The following is a 23,898-nucleotide window of genomic DNA, read 5'->3' on the forward strand; positions in this document are numbered from 1 at the left end:
TCTAACCACAACCCAGTATTGGGAAACACCCATACACACTCGTTCACACACACACACTCATAAACTACGGACAATTTAGTTTATTCAATTCACCTATAGCGCACGTTTTTGGACTGTGGGGGAAACCGGAGCACATTGAGGAAACCCACACAAACACAGGGAGAACAAGCAAACTCCACAGAGAGATGCCTGCTGTGAGGCAACAGTGCTAACCACTGAGCCACAATGCCGCCCGTTATTATTATAGCTAATAAACATCTGCTTTCATTCTAGCCGAAACAAAACAAATAAGACTTTCTCCAGAAGAAAAAATATCATAGGAACTACTGTGAAAAATTCCTTGCTCTTTTAAACTTATGGGAAATATTTTAAATAGAAAAAAATTTCACAAGAGGGCTAATCATTTTGACTTCAACTGTATAATCCAGGGGTTCCCAAACTTTTCAGCCCGCGACCCCCAAAATAACAATGCCAGTGACTCGCGACCCCCAATATCCTCTGAGGTGGTTATAAATACAGAAACCTTGCATGCAATGGCACACACACACCAATAAACCCAAGTCTATTCTTCATTTATTTATTTTAATGTATGTCAGTGCTGTAAATGGGCTAGAAAGTTTAACCTGGTGTTATAAAATCAATCTGCTGTATCTGACGCTATTGCTGTGCCTTTAATATAATGTAATTACCCCAGGGGTCGCAATCCAATAGAACTAGTACCCATAAGCTACTATAGTAACCATATAGTATATAGTAACTATAAACGACTATTTTTTCTTTTTAGTAGGTTATGGCTAAAATATGGTAATTCTTATAGTTTAATAAAAATATATCGATTTTTGGAAATCACCAGGCGACCCCCACCCCCCCTTCACTGTCCTGCGACCCCTCGAGGGGTCCCGACCCCCACTTTGAGAACCACTGGTATAATCAATCAGATGACAAAAGAAATATATAAAATTATGATGTTATGTTGACCATCTAGAGACCGTAAAATGGCTTGCAAACATAAATTGGCAAGGAAAATCAGCAGGACACACTCCTGACCTACAGTATGTCTGTACATGCTGAGACCTATGAGGTCATCTTATCTGCTCAGCGTCTTTCTGACAACGTGCTGTTTGAGGATTGAGGAGCCAATATGAATGGAGAGAATCGGGGGGTATAAAGTAAAAATAGGAGGCCGAGGAGAGGCGACGGCAGTTAACATTCCTCTCAGAAGAAACCTGAGTCCCTCTCCGAGCGGCCAGTGTCGGGTTTCAGTTCAGGTCCATTAGTGCGACAGCCATTTATTAAAAACACATTTTACACTGGCTCATTACTCTAAGCGCAGGACTCACTACACATCAATCAACAGATTACGCTTTCCTTGTCCCGCCCCCCTCTGAGACTGAATATACATTACACACTCGTACTACACGCCGCTCTGGAATGCTTCATTCTGATTGGACACAGCACTTACAGCTGAAGTCAAAATTGTTAGCCTTCCTGTGAAATTTGATTTATTTTAACCCCTTCAACAAAGACATAAAAATGACATGTTCAACATAAACGATTGCCAAGCCAGCAGGCACACAACCTCATAAGACATTAATATTACGTTAGATTTAGGTCATGACATCAGGGGACCAAAATTCAATGTCTAGCCAGCGTCTAAGGAGAATGTTATTTTGATGTCAACTAACGACGCTAAATTACGTTGATATTTGGTTGATTTTAGGTTGTATTGGAAAGTGATCAAAATCCAACGTCTGATAGATGTTATAGTGGGAACGTCCACAGAAATGTCAAGATGTAACATGATAAGACATTGATATTTGGTTGATTTTAGGTTGGATGTTGAACATTGACATTGGCCTGACGTTGGGTTCTGACGTCAACGCGTTTTTCATTTCCAAATAAAATCCAAAATCCCCACGACGTTGGGGTACAAAGTCAATATGATGTCATGTTGACGTCTTGTGCCTGCAGAGGATCTTCAATGCTTTCGAGTACAGATTTAAGCTTGGCCTCACTTTAAAGAAGACACCTGTCGGATTGTAGTAAAAAAGTTTAAAAAGTAAAAAAAAATAAGTTTTGTGCCTTTAAGTTTCTGAAAATAATAAAACAATAAATGTATAGTGGTGTTGTCATGAGACTGGAATTCGACACCAATCGGTACTGAAATTTTAAACACGTCTATTTCCCGCTTTTGAACGCTGTTGAGCACGTTCTTAAACAGCGCTAATGTGCCATTGTGTTCACATGCTCAGCAGAAATGACTGTGATTGGCCGTGAAGGTCATCAGTTCACCAAACTCTCTACTGTTTACCCAGTGTAACCACAAATACAGGGACACTAGAGAGTTTTAAAGCCTTGAAGATTAGTCAACTCATCAACAGATCGCTCGTTTGTCAGCTTATAGACAAACCAGCTGATCTTCTCTGTTTTAAAACGCTCCAGTGTCCCTGTATCTGTGTTTACACTCAGTAAACAGCGATGAGTTCGGTGAACTGATGACCTTCACGGCCAATCACAGTCATTTCTGTTGAGCATGTGAACACAATGGCAAATCAGCGCTGTTTAAGAATGTGTTCAAATGTTAGCGGGAAATGGATGTTTTTAAAATTTCAGTACCGACTAATATCGAATTCCAGTATTGTGACAACACTAATGTATAGTTTATTATATTATATAAAATATGTATGTTATGAAACCTGTTTTAGCTCCAATTTGACAGAAAATCAAAGCTAAATACCCAACCAATTTAAATTCCAAATTTGAAGTTGATATATGAAAAAATTAGCTTTCTGTAAGATTTTGTTTGGCCGAAGTACCAAAACATGACCACCGGATAACAAAGGCCCAATCCCAAATCTATTTTTGAACCCTAACCCCTTCACCTTGGCCCTTGAAACAGAGTGTCAGATATGAAAGTATGTATGTAGCGAAATTTAGCGGTTTTTATTTTAGCGGTTTTTTTAAAGCATGATGGTAAAACACGAACGCCGATATGAATGTATTAAAACATGTGCTTGTTTGTTGTAAAAATTCGTAATAATGACAAAAAATACTAGTTTATGTATCTCCTGACTTCCGGGTGCAGCTATATTGCCCGCTGTAGCTGTTGCATTCTGGGAAATTTTCTTACCCCTTGGTTTCGAGTGTGGTCCTAAAAAAAATCTCCCTTTAAAGGGCTATCTAGCCCTCCCTCTTAGCCCTACGCCTCCAAGCTAAAGAGAATTGGGACACCCCTACCCCTTCACGTGGTAAGGGGAAGGGCTAAGGGGTAGAATTACGATTGGGCCAAAGTTTCCATTGGTGATCTTATGATCACCAATATTTAGGAATATGAACCATATTTTTCATGCTTTTGACAATAATTGTGAAGCAGGCATCAAATTCTAAAGTAGCATGGGCAGTTTGGAAATAATTGAATTGAATTTAGCCTCTAAAAAACATTAAATGTGGATTGCTGTAGCAAAGTAATGCTTTATGACTCTGATCAGTATTCTTGTTGCAAATTAATAAATAACTGTTGCTCAGTAATATCTATCAGTCATCAGATTTGGAAACTAGAAATTTCAAGCCTTCAAATGATATATAGTTTATCAGGATTGCTTTATGTTTCGACTATAACATTATGGATTAAATATGTAACCGCAAATGGTCTCACAGGTTGAAGGCTGATAGTAAATGTATTTCTCTATTACACTTCCTAAAGAATAAAAAACAAAAAAACAACAACAGTAAAATATGTATTCATATAAGTTAGACATTTCCAACTATATATAGTAGTTATATAAAATTAAATTGCAATATAGTAAAGTAAACTCAAGCGTCCCGCTATCGGGATGGAGACAAAGGGAATGATTTGATAATTAAATGATGTTTAACAGAGAGAAGCTTTTTCAACACATTTTTAAACATTATATTTTTAATTAGTAATTTATTTTGTCTTTAACGATGGTGACAGTGCATAATGTTTTTATTTTATTTTGCAAAGATTCTTGTATTCAGCTTAAAAACTTAACTAGGTTATTATGTTAACTAGGAAAGTTAATTAGGCACGTCATTAGAAAACAGTGGTTTGTTCTGTAGCCAATAGAAAATAATAATAATAATAATAATAAATTATTATAATAATAAATTATTAATATAATAATAAATATTTTATTTTATTGACCCTAAAATAGTTTTTTTAAAATTTAAACACTGCTTTTATTCTAGCCGAATTAAAATGAGGACGTTTCCAAGAAGAAAAAATATTATAGATAATATTAATAAAATATATATATATATATATATATATATATATATATATATATATATATTATGAATACTGGTAAAAATCTTCCTCTGTTTAAACCTCATTTGGGAAATAAAAAATAAATAAAAAATTCACAGGAGGGCTAAAAATTGCGACTTTAACTGTATATGTCAAATATTTGTGTGTAATGACTTCTAAATAGTGAAAATCTTATTCTTTTCTAATAAAAAAATGTCAGTACTTCATGTCTGTTTATTTATATTTGTGCAAGTAGTTTGTGAAATATGAGCAACAACAGAATATAGACAGACAGCAAGCTCTCACCTTCCACCACGTCTCTCTTGTAGTCGCTGTCATTGTCGCTGTCTGTTGGCCGATAGTAGATGTAGAAGCCCTGGATGGGAGTGTTGTTATTGCTGGAGGGAGTGTACTATGAAAGAGAGTCGAGGAAAAAGCAAATTAGACCATTTTTGTTTCCTCATTACACACTTGCTACTGGTTATGGATAAGATAAGATAGCTAAAGTTTAACTAGAATCAAGACAGCATTTGTTTAATGCAGCGGATGCCCTTCCAGCTGCAACCCATCACTGGGAAACATCCATACACACTCATTCACACACATACACTACAGACATTTTAGGTTTCCCAAATTCACCTACGGGGAGAACATGCAAACTCCACACAGAAATGCCAACTGACCCAGCCGAGGCTTGAACCTGCAACATTTTGCGCATGTCTTTGGCATGATTATAGCTAAGAAAGAAAGTTGTCCTTTGTTTCTGAAAGAAAAATGTTAGGTTTTTTTTTTTTGACTGGCTTCTTGGATTCACCTCCACTTTACATTGGGAAAGAATTAGATATACCACCTCTGGGAACTCTGCAAAATTTGATAAAACGTGGAATCCAGTTTTTCTATCTAAAACACCTTAAGGACTAATAGGGTTGTTTAATTTCTGAAGATTTGTACGTTTTTTCTTTCTCTTTACATCCACTGCTGTGTCTTTTGTAGGTCATATACAGTTGAAGTCAGAATTATTAGCCCCCCTTATTTCTTTTTTAAATATTTCCTAAATGATGTTTAACAGAGCAAGGAAATTTTCACAGTATGTCTGATAATATTTTTTCTTCTGGGAAAAGTCTTATTTGTTTTATTTCAGCTAGAATGAAAGCAGTTTTTAATTTTTAAAAATCCATTTTAAGGTCAAAATTATTAGCCCCTTTAAGCAAATTTTTTTGATAGTCTACTGATCAAACCATCTTTATACAATAACTTGCCTAATTACCCTAACTTGCCTAGTTAACCTAATTAACCTAGTTAAGCCTTTAAATGTCACTTTAAGCTGTATAGAAATGTCTTGAAAAATAGTCAAATATTATTTACTGTCATCATGACAAAGAGAAAATAAATCAGTTATTAGAAATGAGTTATTAAAACTATTATGTTTAGAAATGTGGTCAAAAAATCTCTGCGTTAAACAGAAATTGGGAAAAAAACAGGGGGGTTAATAATTCTGACTTCAACTGTACAGGTATGTCTTTTATGTGGCCATTTTCCCTTGTTTCATGCTTTATTTTACATTTTGCACTGATTATTGTTTCATGATGGGTTTCTTCCTTGTTTTTCTGTCTGCAAAAATGATAATAAAAATATTTTTAAAAAGTATCGAATGAAAATGTTGTTAATGTTAATGTATTGAATAATTAGAATAATTATTAAATTAAATAAAAAGTAATTTTAGATGTGATTTTCTTACATTTAAATTCAAAATCATATTTCAAAAATGATAAGTTTCTAAATTTATTTAGTATTTAATTCAGTCAATAGCAAAACTGACCTCTGACCTGAAAAATTCATACCAGTTACTCCTATGATGTTTTAATTCCATATCTGAAGCTTGTAATAACAAATAGTACTTTTGAAAAATACAACTTTTCCACTAAAAAATCATAAAGGTTTGCTAAAGCATTAAGGTGCAACATTTTCAATTCTGGATGAACTCCTTAGAGACCCGTCAGACCCTTTTCTTCTCATGCATGTCTTCTAAAAATAGCTCATCTCTCTCCATTCCACAGGATAAAGCCTCTTAATCTGCTAACACTGATGTCGCGCACACACTTTTTCCAGCAAAAACTGGCCCAGTGACCATATCTCTGCCAATTACAGGTGTGACTGGTCATTTTAGGATGTCTCTCGGAGGCTGATGTGGAAAAACGACAACATCATGTCTGGAAAACTAGACACAAACACTGCTAATGTGCTGAAAACAATTGAGCACAACTGGCAACGCAGAGAAGAACAAAAAAAAACAAAAACGTAGAGGCCCGTTGTGAGAGAGCTTGTTATGTGGTTAGTTCTGGACAGTTTTTACACTCTCATTTTCGAATTAAGCATGAAATGTGAGTGTAATTAAATTGGCCATTAGATATAAAAGGCATATGCCTAAAACATTAGCGCGCACACACACACACATTAGGTTTAAAGCTCTGAGCTGCTAATGTGAGGTTCCAGCGTTATTCCTTCAACAGGCCAGAAACAGAAACAACATTTGTTTGTACAAGTGGCGAGACCCTTTATAAGATTAATGTGCTAATAATACACATACAGAAGCACGGAATGATAGAAAAACTCACAGTTTATTCAGTGATGAGTTATTGAGTGCCTGACAGAAAGCTGCTGCCTCGCTGTCTAATGCCTCTATAGCCAACTGCCTTCGTAAAAAATTTTTCCCTCTTATTATAGGAGTAACGTTGGATATTTGTGAATGACAAACCAGGGCTTGCAAAATTTCTAAATCCCTAGCAACCTTCAGGGCGGACACTGTTAGTTTTTGGTAGCCTGAAGTGGCCCAATTAGAAAATACTCACCGGCCACTTTATTAGGTACACCTGTCCAATTTATCTGAGTATTATTGCTGACCATGTCCATATCTTTATGACCACAGTGTACCCATCTTCTGATGGCTACTTCCAGCAGGATAACGCACCATTTCATAAAGCACGAATCATCTCAGACTGGTTTCTTGAACGTGACAATGAGTTCACTGTGCTCAAATGGCCTCCACAGTCACTAGATCTCAACCCAATAGAGCATCTTTGGGATGTGGTGGAACAGGAGATTTGCATCATGGATGTGAAGGCGACAAATCTGCAGTGATTGCGTGATGCTATCATGTCAATATGGACAAAAATCTCTGAGAAACATTTCCAGTACCTTGTTGAATCTATGCCATGAAGGATTAAGGCAGTTTTGACGGCAAAAGCAGGTCCAACCCGGTACTAGTAAGGTGTACCTAATAAAGTGGCCGGTGAATGTATATTGCAACACCAAAAATTATTGAGGTCCAAATATTGCACGATAAGTCAATAAATTGATTATTGTGACAGACCTTCTCAGAACCTGACCCAAACCATGTCATGTTATTTGGCAGTTAGTACACGGTAAAGTATGCGAATGTAGTGCACTGGTGTTTGTTTTCAGAAGTGTACTCACAGTCCAGCGTAACAGAATCTGAGTATCACTAACAGCATCAGTGGATGAGATGTGAGGCCCAGTGACCGGACGGTTCGAGACGGGTGAACTTGACATGGAGACCTGGTATGGCCTGGAGGTGGCGCTAGCTGGGCTTTCACCATAGATATTCATGGCAATGACACGGAAACGGTACGTGGAACCTGTTTGAAAAAACATTAGACCAAGTAAGACTTCATGTAAAGCTTCTTGTACACCATGTTTTAATTATATGTACAGGATTTACGGACAATGTTTTTGAATTTCTAACCAATGGGGAAAAATTAATAATGAACTAAAAATGAACAATACTTGTATTAGCATGTATGATTTTTAGTAATGTATCATACAATAACATGTATTATTCATAATTCAACATTTAGTTATATATTATAGCTATTCAACATTGAATTCATTTCTAAAAATCCAAAGTTGTGCTTGTTAACATGATCTAATAAAGAACTCTATTTTCATTAACTAACATTAATAAAAATTAATAAATATTGTATTAAATATATATATATATATATTTCATAGATTTTTATGTTAATAAATACATTAAATAACATTAACTAATGGATTACCAGTTTATTAAATACTGTAATAAATGTGTTTTTCATATATATATATATATATATATATATATATATATATATATATATATATATATATATATATATATATATATATATATATATATATATATATATATATATATATATTCCATGTTAATAAATTCGTTTACTATCATTAACTAATGAAGCATTATTGTAAAGTGTTACCAAGAAAGTAATAAGAGAAATAATAATAAATTATATATTTAAAAAAATTACAAAGAATTTACCAGTAAATCAGTAATCATTAAATAAATGATTAAATAATGAACCATGACATTATATAAATAACCAAAAGCTAATAATATAAATGTCTAAAGCATATATGGTTAAAAGATAAACATTAATAAATAAGCTAACTAAAATTCAACACAAATGTATGGTTGCTCTATTCTTTAAGATTTAATCATTAGTAATTTGATTAGTGAACAATGAATATATGAATAATACCAGGTAGGCCTGCATAATCAATTGCTTTTCAACCAAAAAGCTGTGATTACGATGCGCAAGCAAATATGGTAACAAGCATGTCGTTTTTGAGAGTTTTGACAGTCGTAAGCACATCTTTATGTTTCTTTATTCAACCAGGTAAAAAAAACAGTGTTCAGTTGGCAGAGAGACGACACGTTTTGTTGCCAAAAAAAGAGGAAGAAGAATTGTTTGGAGACATGGGTCATCAGTGTTGCAATTATAAATATGCTGCAACGAAGATTTTGTTTTCATTTCCCGCTATGAGAGCGCAACTGGACTCACATGTGGACTACAGTGTACAAGACAGAAATATGTTTGTAAGAAACATTTTTTACCCGAGAGCTGTTCGCATCCGGAAATCCGGATTTGTTGCTCGTCTTCTTTTAAAAAACATGTGGTTTCAGTTGGTGTTGATTGTCCTGTTTCTACAGATTTGGTGTGTGATCAGTGTTCTTTGTTTATGTTTATTTAGGGGCAAAGTTAGCTTGTATCGTTAACTGTACTCTTTCAGTTTTTAAAGACGTACCTTATTCAGAATGATTTAGTTACTAAGTTTACAGTACGTTAATATCACTACAATATTATAGACTGGAAGATCCGCTGTAAATGCTGCTCTCCGAGTGTAAACAAGTAAACACCGCAATCAAACTATTATCCTCGTGCAGGATTTTCGCTAAATTTTCTGACAGTATAGTCTATACTATAGAAATGTGGAGTTTTTTTTCTCTGATTTGCTGTGCGGTATCAAACATTCCATTAAAACAACACTCTTCCAGCAGTTCCTCGCATCCAATATCTTGTTTTTCGTAGGGGGCATGCATGAAATGTTCCTGAATGAAAGTGAAAGTGCCAAACTGCAGTTACAGTCGACAAATTAAGAATTTGTCAAATAATTTGATTACTGATGTCTATGTAAACGCATGTCACTGTCTTTTTCCCCTGTGTCTGTGTTATTTTGCCTCTGTGAAAATCAGCGCATGCTCGAACCGCAACTTCCATTTTTTGCAAAACCTTCCCTCTTTCCCTCCCCCGACAAACTAGAGGAGTGAAAACACCCTGCTAAGACACAGGGGTTTTGTGGCCCTTTAAATAAACAGTACTGTAGCGCACTTTGTGATTATCCTTGGTCTTTTTTTGGTGCTGTTAAAACTACCTCATCAAACCTGTAGCTCTTTTATGAAATGGTAGTAAACTGTTGGTCAGTTTTTCTATAAAAATTTTAAAACATACTGCAGTAACCTCACCTGGCTCCAGGTTGCGCACTTCCACCGACAGTTTAAGCGGTGAGATGTTATCGGCCGCGATAATCCAGTCTCCATTACGGCCCTGTTTTCTGTACTCCACGCGAAATGCCGTGATCGGAGAGCCGCCATTGGCTCGAGGAATCCATGTGACGTAAACAGAACTTTCTGTCGCCATTGAGATTGTGGGACGGTCTGGAGCCTCAGGAACTAGAGAATGGATCCAACAAATCAGAAGTCAGGAAAAAAAATACAAACAACATATTGTTTCAGCATCAATATCGCAACGTGCACATCCGTAATAGTGTGGACTATAATTGTATTTGTTTGTATTTAATTACTGTATTTATATGTAATTTATATGATTTATGAAAAAATAAATTTTGTCTTGTTTGTAGTCCAAATATCTACATTTCAGAGCGAAAACAAGATTATTTTACTTTCTACGCTAGTAGGTAATTTGACTTGTTTTATGAAAAAACATGGGACTAATATTTGGACACTATCTGACAAAAGTCTTGTCGTTGATCCCAGTTGTAAGAGCAACAAATAATAACTTGACTTCTAGTGGATCATTTGGAAAAGTGTCAGAAGGTAGATTTCTCTGATGAATCATCTGTTGAACTGAATCTCAATCATCACAAATACTGCAGAAGACCTATTGGAACCCGCATGAACCCAAGATTCTCACAGAAATATGTATATGTATAGACTGTATCATGTGTGCATACAAAGTTTATCATGTCTGTATATGTATGGAATGTGTCAGGTGTGTATATGTATCATGTGTGCATATGTATAAATTGTATCATCTGTGCATATGTATAGTGTATCATGTGTGTATATGGATGGAATGTATCAGGTGTGTACCAACATGGCTCTCTTTATCATCCTCCAGTAGCTCAGTGGTAAAGTCACTGACCTCTCATGCCAGAGACCCGGGTTCTATCCCAGCAACTGACAGGATTGTATTATGTGTCTATGTATAAAATATATACTCTTTTTTATATGTATAAACTATGTATATATATGTAGAACGTTTCATGTATGGAATGTGTCATGTACTATATAAATTGTGTGTATAGAGTGTCATATGTGCATGTATGGAAAGTATGCATTGTATATATGTATGGAATGAATTATGTGTGTCGAATGTATATGTATAACATGCATTAAATGTATGGAACGTATCATGTCTGTATATGTATGGAATGGATCATGTGCATATATTAATTGTGTGTGTTTAGATGCCTTGTGTCTATATGTATAAAGTGTCATATGCACATGTAAGGATTGTATCATGTGTGCATATGCATTGAGTGTCTCATGTGTGCATATGTATAGAATGTTTCATGTATAGAGAGTGTCATGTGTGTATATGTATAAAATGTATTATGTATATATAGACAGTGTCATGTGTGTGTATGTATGGAATGTATCAGGTGTGTACCAGCATGGCTGTCTTCATCAACTGCCAGTGGCTCAGTGGTAATGTCATTCACCTCTCGTGCAAGAGACCCGGGTTCTATCCCAGACCCTGACAGGATCATGTCTATATGTATGGAGTATGTGTATATGAATGAAATGTATCATGTGTGTAAATGTATATGTATGTATAGAATGCATTGTGTGTGTGTATATATATATATATAAAATGTTTCATGTATGTTTATCATATATGTATAGAATGCATTGTGTTTGTATATATATATATATATATATGGAATGTGTCATGTACTATATAAATTGTGTGTATAGAGTGTCATATGTGTGTATGTATATGTATAGGATGCATTGTGTGTATATGTATAAAATGTTTCATGTATGTAAATGTATAAGATGCATTGTATGTATGGAATGAATGTATAGCATGCATTAAATGTATGGAATGTATCATGTGCATATATTAATTGTGTGTGATTAGATGCCTTGTGTGTATATGTATAGAGTGTCATATGTATAGGTAAGGAGTGTGTCATGTGTGCATATGTATGGAGAGTGTCTTGTGTAAATGTATCATTTGTATAGGATGCATTGTATATATTTATGGAATGTATCATGTGTGTGTCGTGTGTACATGATTGGAATGTATCATGTGTGCATATAAGATATGAGTGTCATGTATGTATAAAGTGTATCAGGTTCTATCCCAGACACTGACAGGATCATGTATGGAGTATGTGTGTATATGTATAGAATGTTTCATGGATGTATATGTATAGGATGCATTGTATATACAGTATGTGTGCATATGTCTGTGGAGTGTGTCATGTATGGAATGGATCGTGCGTGTATATGTATGGAATGTATCATGTGCATATATTAATTGTGTGTGTGTATAGGATGCCTTGTGTCTATATGTATAAAGTGTCATATGTACATGTAAGGATTGTATCATGTGTGCATATGCATTGAGTGTATCATGTATGAAAAGTGTCATGTAGAATGTTTCATGTATGGAGAGTGTCTTGTGTAAGTGTATGGAATGTATCATATGTGCATGTGTATTATGTATAGAGAGTGTCATATGTATAAATAAGCAATGTATCATGTGCATATATTAATTGTGTGTGTATAGGATGCCTTGTGTGTATATGTAAAGAGTGTCATATTTATATGGCATGAAAGGTGAATGACATTACCACTGAGCTACTGGAGGTTGTTGAACACAGCCATGCATATACACACCTGATACATTCCATACATGATACACTTTATACATTTACACACATGACACTCTCCATACAAATGCACACATGATACACTTCTTACATATGTATGACACATTATGTACATGAAATATTCTATATATGAATATATAATATATATATATATATATATATATATATATATATATATATATATATATATATATATATATATACAGACACACATAATACATTTCATCCATATACACATACTCCATACATATAGACATGATCCTGTCAGGGTCTGGGATAGAACCCGGGTCTCTGGCATGAGAGGTGAATGACTTTACCACTGAGCTACTGGAGGTTGATGAGAACAGCCATGCATGATGAAATGTATCATGTGTGTAAATGTATAGAATGCATTGTGTGGTATCTGGAATGGAATGTATCTGGTGTGTACCAGCATGGCTGTCTTCATCAACCGTCAGTGGCTCAGTGGTAATGTCATTCACCTCTCGTGCAAGAGACCCGGGTTCTATCCCAGACCCTGACAGGATCATGTCTATATGTATGGAGTATGTGTATATGGATGAAATGTATCATGTGTGTAAATGTATATATATATATATAAAATGTTTCATGTATGTGTATCATATATGTATAGAATGCATTGTATGTATATATATATGTATGGAATGTGTCATGTACTATATAAATTGTGTGTATAGAGTGTCATATGTGTAGGATGCATTGTGTGTATATGTATAAAATGTTTCATGTATGGAGAATGTCATGTATGTAAATGTATAAGATGTATGGAATGAATCATGTGTTGAATGTATATGTATAACATGCATTAAATGTATGGAACTTATAAAGTATGGAAGGTGTCATGTGCATATATTAATTGTGTGTGATTAGATGCCTTGTGTGTATATGTATAGAGTGTCATATGTATAGGTATTGAGTGTGTCATGTGTGCATATGTATAGAATGTTTAATGTATGGAGAGTGTCTTGTGTAAATGTGTATTTGTATAGGATGCATTGTATGGAATGTATCAAGTGTACATGTTTGGAATGTATCATGTGTGCATATAAGATATGAGTGTCATGTATGTATAAAGTGTATCAGGTTCTATCCCAGACACTGACAGGATCATGTCTATATGTATGGAGTATGTGTGTATATGTATAGAATGTTTCATGGATGTATATGTATAGGATGCATTGTATATACAGTATGTGTGCATATGTCTGTGGAGTGTGTCATATATGGAATGGATTGTGCGTGTATATGTATGGAATGTATCATGTGCATATATTAATTGTGTGTGTGTATAGGATGCCTTGTGTCTATATGTATAAAGTGTCATATGTACATGTAAGGATTGTATCATGTGTGCATATGCATTGAGTGTATCATGTATGAAAAGTGTCATGTAGAATGTTTCATGTATGGAGAGTGTATATATAGATATATGGAATGTATCATGTGCATATATTAATTGTGTGTGTGTATACGACGCCTATAGGAGTGTCATGTGCGCACATGTATTAGGTGTGCATGTATCTGGTGTGTCATGTGTGTATATGTATAAAATGTATTATGTATATATAGACAGTGTCATGTGTGTGCATGTATGGAATGTATCTGGTGTGTACCAGCATGACTGTCTTCATCAACCGCCAGTGGCTCAGTGGTAATGTCATTCACCTCTCGTGCAAGAGACCCGGGTTCTATCCCAGACCCTGACAGGATCATGTCTATATGTATGGAGTATGTGTATATGGATGAAATGTATCATGTGTGTAAATGTATATATATAAAATGTTTCATGTATGTGTATCATATATGTATAGAATGCATTGTATGTATATATATATATATGTATGGAATGTGTCATGTACTATATAAATTGTGTGTATAGAGTGTCATATGTGTATATGTATAGGATGCATTGTGTGTATATGTATAAAATGTTTCATGTATGGAGAATGTCATGTATGTAAATGTATAAGATGCATTGTATGTATGGAATGAATCATGTGTTGAATGTATATGTATAACATGCATTAAATGTATGGAACTTATAAAGTATGGAATGTGTCATGTGCATATATTAATTGTGTGTGATTAGATGCCTTGTGTGTATATGTATAGAGTGTCATATGTATAGGTATTGAGTGTGTCATGTGTGCATATGTATAGAATGTTTCATGTATGGAGAGTGTCATGTGTGCATAAGTATAGAATGTTTCATGTATGGAGAGTGTCTTGTGTAAGTGTATGGAATGTATCATTTGTATATGATGCATATATTAATTGTGTGTGTATAGGATGCCTTATGTCAATACGTATAAAGTGTCATATGCACATGTAAGGATTGTATCATGTGTGCATATGTATAGAATGGTTCATGTATAGAGAGTGTCATGTGTGTATATGTATAAAATGTATTATGTATAGAGAGTGTCATGTGTGTATATGTATAAAATGTATTATGTATATATAGACAGTGTCATGTGTGTGCATGTATGGAATGTATCTGGTGTGTACCAGCATGGCTGTCTTCATCAACCGCCAGTGGCTCAGTGGTAATGTCATTCACCTCTCGTGCAAGAGACCTGGGTTCTATCCCAGACCCTGACAGGATAATGTCTATATGTATGGAGTATGTGTATATGGATGAAATGTATCATGTGTGTAAATGTATATGTATGTATAGAATGCATTGTGTGTATATGTATATATATAAAATGTTTCATGTATGTGTATCATATATGTATAGAATGCATTGTATGTGTCGTGTATATATATATACATGGAATGTGTCATGTACTATATAAATTGTGTGTATAGAGTGTCATGTGTATGTATATGTATAGGATACATTGTGTGTATATGTATAAAATGTTTCATGTATGGAGAATGTCATGTATGTAAATGTATAAGATGTATGGAATGAAATCATGTGTTGAATGTATATGTATAACATGCATTAAATGTATGGAACTTATAAAGTATGGAATGTGTCATGTGCATATATTAATTGTGTGTGATTAGATGCCTTGTGTGTATATGTATAGAGTGTCATATGTATAGGTATTGAGTGTGTCATGTGTGCATATGTATAGAATGTTTCATGTATGGAGAGTGTCTTGAGTAAATGTGTATTTGTATAGGATGCATTGTATCGTGTGTATCAAGTGTACATGTTTGGAATGTATCATGTGTGCATATAAGATATGAGTGTCATGTATGTATAAAGTGTATCAGGTTCTATCCCAGACACTGACAGGATCATGTCTATATGTATGGAGTATGTGTGTATATGTATAGAATGTTTCATGGACGTATATGTATAGGATGCATTGTATATACAGTATGTGTGCATATGTCTGTGGAGTGTGTCATGTATGGAATGGATTGTGCGTGTATATGTATGGAATGTATCATGTGCATATATTAATTGTGTGTGTGTATAGGATGCCTTGTGTCTATATGTATAAAGTGTCATATGTACATGTAAGGATTGTATCATGTGTGCATATGCATTGAGTGTATCATGTATGAAAAGTGTCATGTAGAATGTTTCATGTATGGAGAGTGTCTTGTGTAAGTGTATGGAATGTATGAGTATGTGTTTATGGATGAAATGTATCATGTGTGCAAATGTATAGAATGCATTGTGTGTATATATATAAAATGCTTCATGTATGTACATCATATATGTATGGAATGTGTCATGTACTATATAAATTGTGTATAAAGTATCATTTGTACATGTAAGGAGTGTATCATGTATGCATTGTATATATATATATATATATATATATATATATATATATATATGGAATGTATCGTGTGTGTATATATATGTATAGGATGCATTGTGTGTGAATGAAGAATATCATGTATGTAAATGTATAAGATGCATTGTATGGATATATGTAATGAATCATGTGTTGAATGTATATGTATAACATGTATGGAACGTATAAAGTGTATCATGTCTGTATATGTATGGAATGGATCATGTGCATATATTAATTGTGTGTGTGTATGTATAGAGTGTCATATGTATAGGTAAGGAAGGTGTCATGTGTGCATATGTATAGGATGCATTATATATACATATATATATATATATATATATATATATCTTGAGTATACCGAGGGTATACGCAATTATTAATTCTCATGAGTCGTGATACCCAAAAAGCTTGTGGAAAAAGTAGGCATACGGAGTATACGTGCTTATAGCCCAGACTACACCACTGGTTATAATCAGTATGGGGGTGTCCAAGAGATCTGCAGAGTGGATGGCAACATCAACAGCCTGAGGTCTCAAAACATTTGTGCTGCCCATTACATTACATTAAGATGAAGGAGGAGGCATTGAAGATGAATCCAAAGAATCTTGATGAACTCTGGGAGTCCTGCAAGAACGCTTTCTTTGCCATTCCTGATGACTTTATTAATAAGTTATTAGAGTCATTGCAGAGATGTATGGATGCAGTCCTCCAAGCTCATGGGAGTCATACACAATATTCATTCTTTTTCCACCGCACCATGACTTTATATTCTATACTGTACATTGTTTCTGTTAAGTGACAAGACTTTTGTCTAAGCAAAGTCAGACCTTACTGTTCTAACTAAATAATTAAAAATCAAGTCATGATCATATTTTATTTAGGTAAAATAAGTGTAATCTAGAGGCCTTTGCCTTTCATATAAGCCACCTCTGATACCAAATTAAAACAAATCAGATTTATCCAATATCGTGCAGCCCTAAAACAAACTACACCCTAATTATTCAGTTTTCCCAAAAATAAGCAGTATCTTTCATGTTTTCAAGTGTAACCTCAACATCCATCAGTGAACCAAAAGAGCAGACAAAGATAAAATAAACCAACACAAACACAACAGAGCGACAGCATGCCAGAGTCGATGGAGTACTTACTGAATGGGCTCTGAGCCACAGACACAGAGACGCAAGCAGAGAGAGAAAGACAGAGCAAAATTTATGTGGCAAAAAAGAGCAGGCCTGGACCCATTAGGATCTAAATGTGCACATCTGTCAATGCCTGAACGTGTTATAAGAAAACTTCAACTCAAAAAATGAACATTCGCTCAACCCTGTGTCGTTTTCTTATGAGGAAGACAAAAGGAGACATTTGAAATAGCTTTTTCATACACGATTTTAGGGATGTTCCAATACCCTTTTCCCATTCCCGATACCAACACCTGAGCTCAGAGTATAGGCCAATAGCGAGTACTGAACTGATACCTGAGTATGTCTCTGTAGAAACAGTTGTGCATACTACTAGCCCTGGATAAATTGACAGAATTTATTTACGGTGTGCTTCAGACTTTCCCATTAATAAAAAATTTACAAATACAGCGAACTGCAGTATTTGTATTAGGTCTATTATCAGACATTCAACAATAAAATTATTTACTGTGCTTTACTGAAACCCCAAATTAAAATCTTTAAAAACATTTTAAAAATCAGAGCTATAATAAGAAATATTTATTTATAAGAAATATAAAAAAATGAATATGAATAATTAAGAAACATAACCTCTTTAAAAGTTGCTGCTTTAACAGTGGTACAGCACAACTTCCTGTGTTTGCATTCAAAGCAGTGAAGAAGAACTGACTTCAGGTTTGCAGTGTTAAGCAAAGATAGCAGGCATATGTCTCATTTAAAAAGATGGCATTGGATCAGTTTATGGCTTCAAATACTCGCCGATGCCAGAATTTTTGCAGTATTGATGAGTATTGGTATCGGAACAATCCTACAAGTTTTTCACACATGAAAGCTAACATGATTTTAGAGCACTTCTGTAGACTAAAATGCATGAAAACAAGCAGCTTCAGATGATCTCCTTTAGTGTTTCACAGATGGCATACAGCTATGAAGAGAATTATGAGACTGTGCTAATATTAATTTTGTTCTATTAAGGTCTGAAAAGATTTCTTCCATATTTTAAATAAAAATATTGGCAGTTAGAGCTTTTTTGGGAAAGAAAATTATAATGAAAAGACTATTGATAAATTAAATAAAATAAAATTTTTATTCAATTATGTTTTTGTTTATTTAATTAAATTTAATTTTTATTTATTTATTATTATTCAATTTTTGGGGGAAAGAAAAGGACAATGAAATGACAAATAAAATAAAATAAAATAAAATAAAATAAAATAAAATAAAATAAAATAAAATAAAATAAAATAAAATAAAATAAAATAAAATAAAATAAAATAAAATTAGAAAATGACAACTGATTAATTTATTAAAAATTTTAATTAAATAAAATTAAATTAGAAAATGACAACTGATTAATTTATTAAAATTTTAAATTAAATTAAATTAAATTTCGATTTTATTATTATTATTATTATTTTTTTTATATATATATATATATAATCTTTTTTTTTTTTCGGGTGATGGGAGAGAAAATGACAATTGGTCAATATAACTAATGTTAACCAAAGTTAAAACATTGTAAACATTTCAGAAAACCTTTTTTTCCCAATAGTCATTTTATGTTTTAACTGACAACATTCTTATTTAAGCTTAGAAGAAATGTTGTCAGTAGTTTGTAGACCAAAAACAATTATTTATTCAAGCACATAACAATAAACTGTAAATTATGAGAAACAGTATTATCTGGTGGTCTCAATTTTGTTCATAGCTGTATGATTCTGATTTCGTAATTAACTATTTTAGAGAGAATACATTAATGTTGAGAGGCGTCCTCTTACCTCTGTCATGTATGACCACTCCATAATAAGTGTTGGTAGTTTTGTCTTCTGGAGTTTTCTCTGGAAGAGACACAATTGGAGCTTTGGAGGGATTCTTATTGGGGGACGCCCGCTCTGAGATGAAGAGAAAGAAAAGTTAATATAATATAATATAATATAATATAATATAATATAATATAATATAATATAATATAATATAATATAATATAATATAATATAATATAATATAATATAAAATAATATAATATAATATAATATAATATAATATAATATAATTTAAAATAATATATTTATAATATAATATAATATAATATAATATATTTATAATATAATATAATATAATATAATATAATATAATATAATATAATATAATATAATATAATATAAAATAATATAATATAATATAATATAATATATTTATAATATAATATAATATAATATAATATAATATAATATAATATAATATAATATAATATAATATAATATAATATATTTATAATATAATATAATATAATATAATATAATATAATATAATATAAAATAATATAATATAATATAATATAATATAATATATTTATAATATAATATAATATAATATAATATAATATAATATAATATAATATAATATAATATAATATAATATAATATAATATAATATAAAATAATATAATATAATATAATATAATATAATATAAAATAATATAATATAATATAATATAATATAATATAATATAATTTAAAATAATATATTTATAATATAATATAATATAATATAATATAATATAATATAATATAAAATAATATAATATAATATAATTTAAAATAATATATTTATAATATAATATAATATAATATAATATAATATAATATAATATAATATAATATAATATAATATAATATAATATAATATAATATAAAATAATATATTTATAATATAATATAATATAATATAATATAATATAATATAATATAAAATAATATAATATAATATAATATAATATAATATAATATAATATAATATAATATAATATAATATAATATAATATAATATAATATAATATGCTTTGAAAGTTTGGGGTTGGTTAAAAAGCCTTAAATGTTCACTAAAGCTGAATCTTTTTGTAATTAGAAACATAACTACAGATATGTTATTTCTTAATATATGAACATGCAAGAGCTAGAAAATATGAAAGCGTAACATTTGTTTTCAAAATGGTTTCAAAAGTATGTTTAACATATTCAAGAGTTCTTTAAGAGTCTTTAATGAACAAAGTTATCAAAAAAACATTTATTAAATTAAATGTATTTATTATAACATTATACAACTTGACTAACATTTGATGAATTCAATTAATCCTTGCTGAACAAAAATATTAAATTCTTTGGTCACACTTTATATTAAGGTACAAATGTTGCCGTTAACAAAACGTTAACTAAGACTTTCAGCGCTATAAACTCCTAATTTGCTACTTATTAATAGTATCATTCCAGGTCATAGGTCATTCAGAATGTGTACTGTTTATAAACAGTCAATATCTTAATATTACACAGACAATAAACTATTATTTAATAGTATGAATTGGTAGTTAAACTAAAGTGTTAACATTTCTATCAAGCAAACAAAACCGATCCCAACTATTAAATAGTAATGTACATAAAATACATTAATTTCTTACACCTAATTCCATTCTTGAGCTATTTTCAGTGACTACATTTACATGGACATCAATAATTGAATGATTTGCTTTAATCTGAATAAGACAATAATATGATGAAGGTGTTTACATGAGTTGCTTTATGAATGATCCTGTCATGATCCCGTTTTACATGTTATAGCACATAATTCAATTGACGCCATTGCGTCTTCACACTATCCATAATTCCTCAGGAGTTTCATGTAATTTCAGGTGTTTAATTTGTCAACTTTAACTGCAGTTTGGCACTTTGACTTTCATTCAGGAACATTTCATGCATGCCCCCTGTGACAAACGAGATATTGGATGAGAGTATGAACTGCTGGAAGAGTGTTGTTTTAATGGAATGTGATACCACTCGCCGCTTGGGAAAAAAACCCTCCGCATTTCACAATGCAGGTGTCTGTGGTCTTTCACTGACTTGATAGTGGAGAATATCCTGTCGCAAAATGCGGCGAAAATCTTACATGACACTAAAATCGGCATACTCCACATGTCTTACTTCAGTTCTGTTTAGTTCGGTTATAACTTTAGTCAGATTAAGGTCATGATAAATCTCTGTTTACATGGTCGACTCTTAATCAGAGTATTGTCTTAATCGTATTAAAATCAGAGTATTGGTGTCCATGTAAACGTACTCAATGTTACCATTCGCTGAAATACAGCATCATCAGTGAAAATGTGCTTCAGCTGTGTGAACTGCACACTGTGTTCTCACCTTTTCCGGTTCGGAAGGTCAGCATGGCCGGCTGTCCCTCTCCTGCAGCGCTGCGAGCCACCATCAGGACCTCATACAGGCTGGACGGCTCCAGCTCTGACAAGGGCAGAGACTTCTCGCTGCCGGGTACCCGCACTGTGTGCCAGCTCCCCACCACATTCCCCATATCATCCACCTGCAAGCACAGCAAAACGACTTTATCTGCTTATTCAAACTACTGGACTAATTTGAATAATTGTGTACGTTTTCTTTGGGACAACTCATTGATATTTACATTAGATGTCACCTACGCTATTGGTGTCTATTGGAAGGAATGAGTCAATAGAGCCGCCATTTTAGTACAGAGTAGCGCTCCTTTGAAATGAATGTGGGACCAAGGTGCAGTGGAGGACTGGCCATCCAGAGCCAAAGATATATACACATATATCTATGATTGGGAGTTTTCCCGGTGGTCAGTATGCAAAAAAATTTTAAATTACAAAAATTATAATTTTACATCACTTTTCTACATTGATGGATAAGTGACCGCTAGGACATTGCCGACAAAGAGCATGTGTTTGTGTGCATGAAAATGTATTATCTCCATCCTTGTTAAATTTGATCTAATCCATGTCCTGAAACACACCTGCTTTCACTTCTAATGCTGTGTTCACACCAGGCGCTATTCGCGCGTAAAAAGACGCGTGAACATTTTAAGTTTACTCGCGTCATTCGCGCATCAAATCCGCTTCATTTGTGCATCAAATTCACTGAGCAATAGACACAGAGTTTCTTTATAGGCGGGGCTTCTGTCTACCCGGTACTATAGCTTCATTGCTAAATGGCTAACATGGACTTTATTGAGAGAATAACTGTGATTATATGCTTAAGGATGCCTGAAAAACAGCGTTGATTCACTTGGAGCCATGTCTGAGTCCATTAGATTCTTTCAGAGGTGCACCAGCTCTGTAAGTTCATCAACTCCTCCAGAAACTTAACCTGGATGATGGAGGTGCTTCCGGATGAGCCGAGCCCAGTTTGATCAACTGTTGTCGGTGTTGGCTAAACGATTTCCCCCGGGACACCAACAACAGGTGCTACATCATAATCACACCCTTACAAGAAAAAGCTCCTTATTGGTTAGCTCGATGCGAATGTCCGATGAAGTTCAGATTTTCGAACTTGAGCGTTTCGCGTGAAACGGTCGACTCGCGCTGCTTCATTAGTGCGAATCACGCCATTCGCACCACCTCATTCACACGGATCATGCCGCAGAAGGTCTATTCACATCTTTGCATTGACTTAACCTGCAAATCACTCGCGCTTGGCGCTTCTTCCACATCTGGTGTGAACGCAGCATAATACTAACGAAGGGAGCGATTCTTTGTGAATGAATCTCCATTATGAACGACTCATTCACTTAGCCAACAATAATACAAATTTCTAGCACCGCAGCATCTTGTCATATTTAATTTACATTGTTTGCTTATTTATTAAATCAAACTAGCATAAGCCTAGTATTTAGTGCGAGTTGGGGCAACTTTGCCTTATGGCCAGTGCAGTAAGAGACTGTATTATTACCAATACCTGTTGAGCATAAAAGTTCGGAACGTACAAAAACATAAAAAAATTCAATCTTCCCTATGAAATGTTATGCCTTTGTTTTCTTTATTTGCTCAAAGTCCAGCATTTTCAGATTGGCTTCAGTCTTGACTAACTCAGTTGAATGACATTTGTCCTGGGAGCACTGCACAAATGTGGCGGTGCTATTGTCGCATGCTCAGGGTGCGTATGCGATATCTAGTGTATATATCTATGAGGACAACTTAATTCTTTTATGTTCAGTCAACTTAAATTTGTAATAATGATTGAGTTAACTTAATCGATTTGTGTTTGGACAATATGAAGGTATTATATGGAACCCTGCATTTTTTACAGTGTATGTACAGTCAGGTAACAGTCTTACCGTATGTGCTGATCTCATGCACATATGCACA

At 33.2% G+C, this 23,898-nt stretch overlaps 1 protein-coding gene across 1 annotated transcript in view; it reads right to left on the bottom strand.

Annotated features, from left to right (window-relative positions):
- The window catches only part of cdon (cell adhesion associated, oncogene regulated), an 81,615-nt gene that overhangs the window by 20,939 nt on the left and 36,778 nt on the right, over positions 1-23,898 (bottom strand). The window contains exons 9-13 of the mRNA XM_056477973.1: positions 21,923-22,097; positions 19,511-19,624; positions 10,089-10,295; positions 7,742-7,923; positions 4,574-4,679 (exon numbers count right to left, since the gene is read on the bottom strand). Of these exons, the coding sequence (XP_056333948.1) occupies positions 4,574-4,679; positions 7,742-7,923; positions 10,089-10,295; positions 19,511-19,624; positions 21,923-22,097 (784 nt within the window). The remainder of the gene's footprint in view (positions 1-4,573; positions 4,680-7,741; positions 7,924-10,088; positions 10,296-19,510; positions 19,625-21,922; positions 22,098-23,898) is intronic.

Source organism: Danio aesculapii, chromosome 18 (genome assembly GCF_903798145.1).
Source record: "Danio aesculapii chromosome 18, fDanAes4.1, whole genome shotgun sequence".
In the NCBI taxonomy this organism is placed as follows: Eukaryota; Metazoa; Chordata; class Actinopteri; order Cypriniformes; family Danionidae; genus Danio; species Danio aesculapii.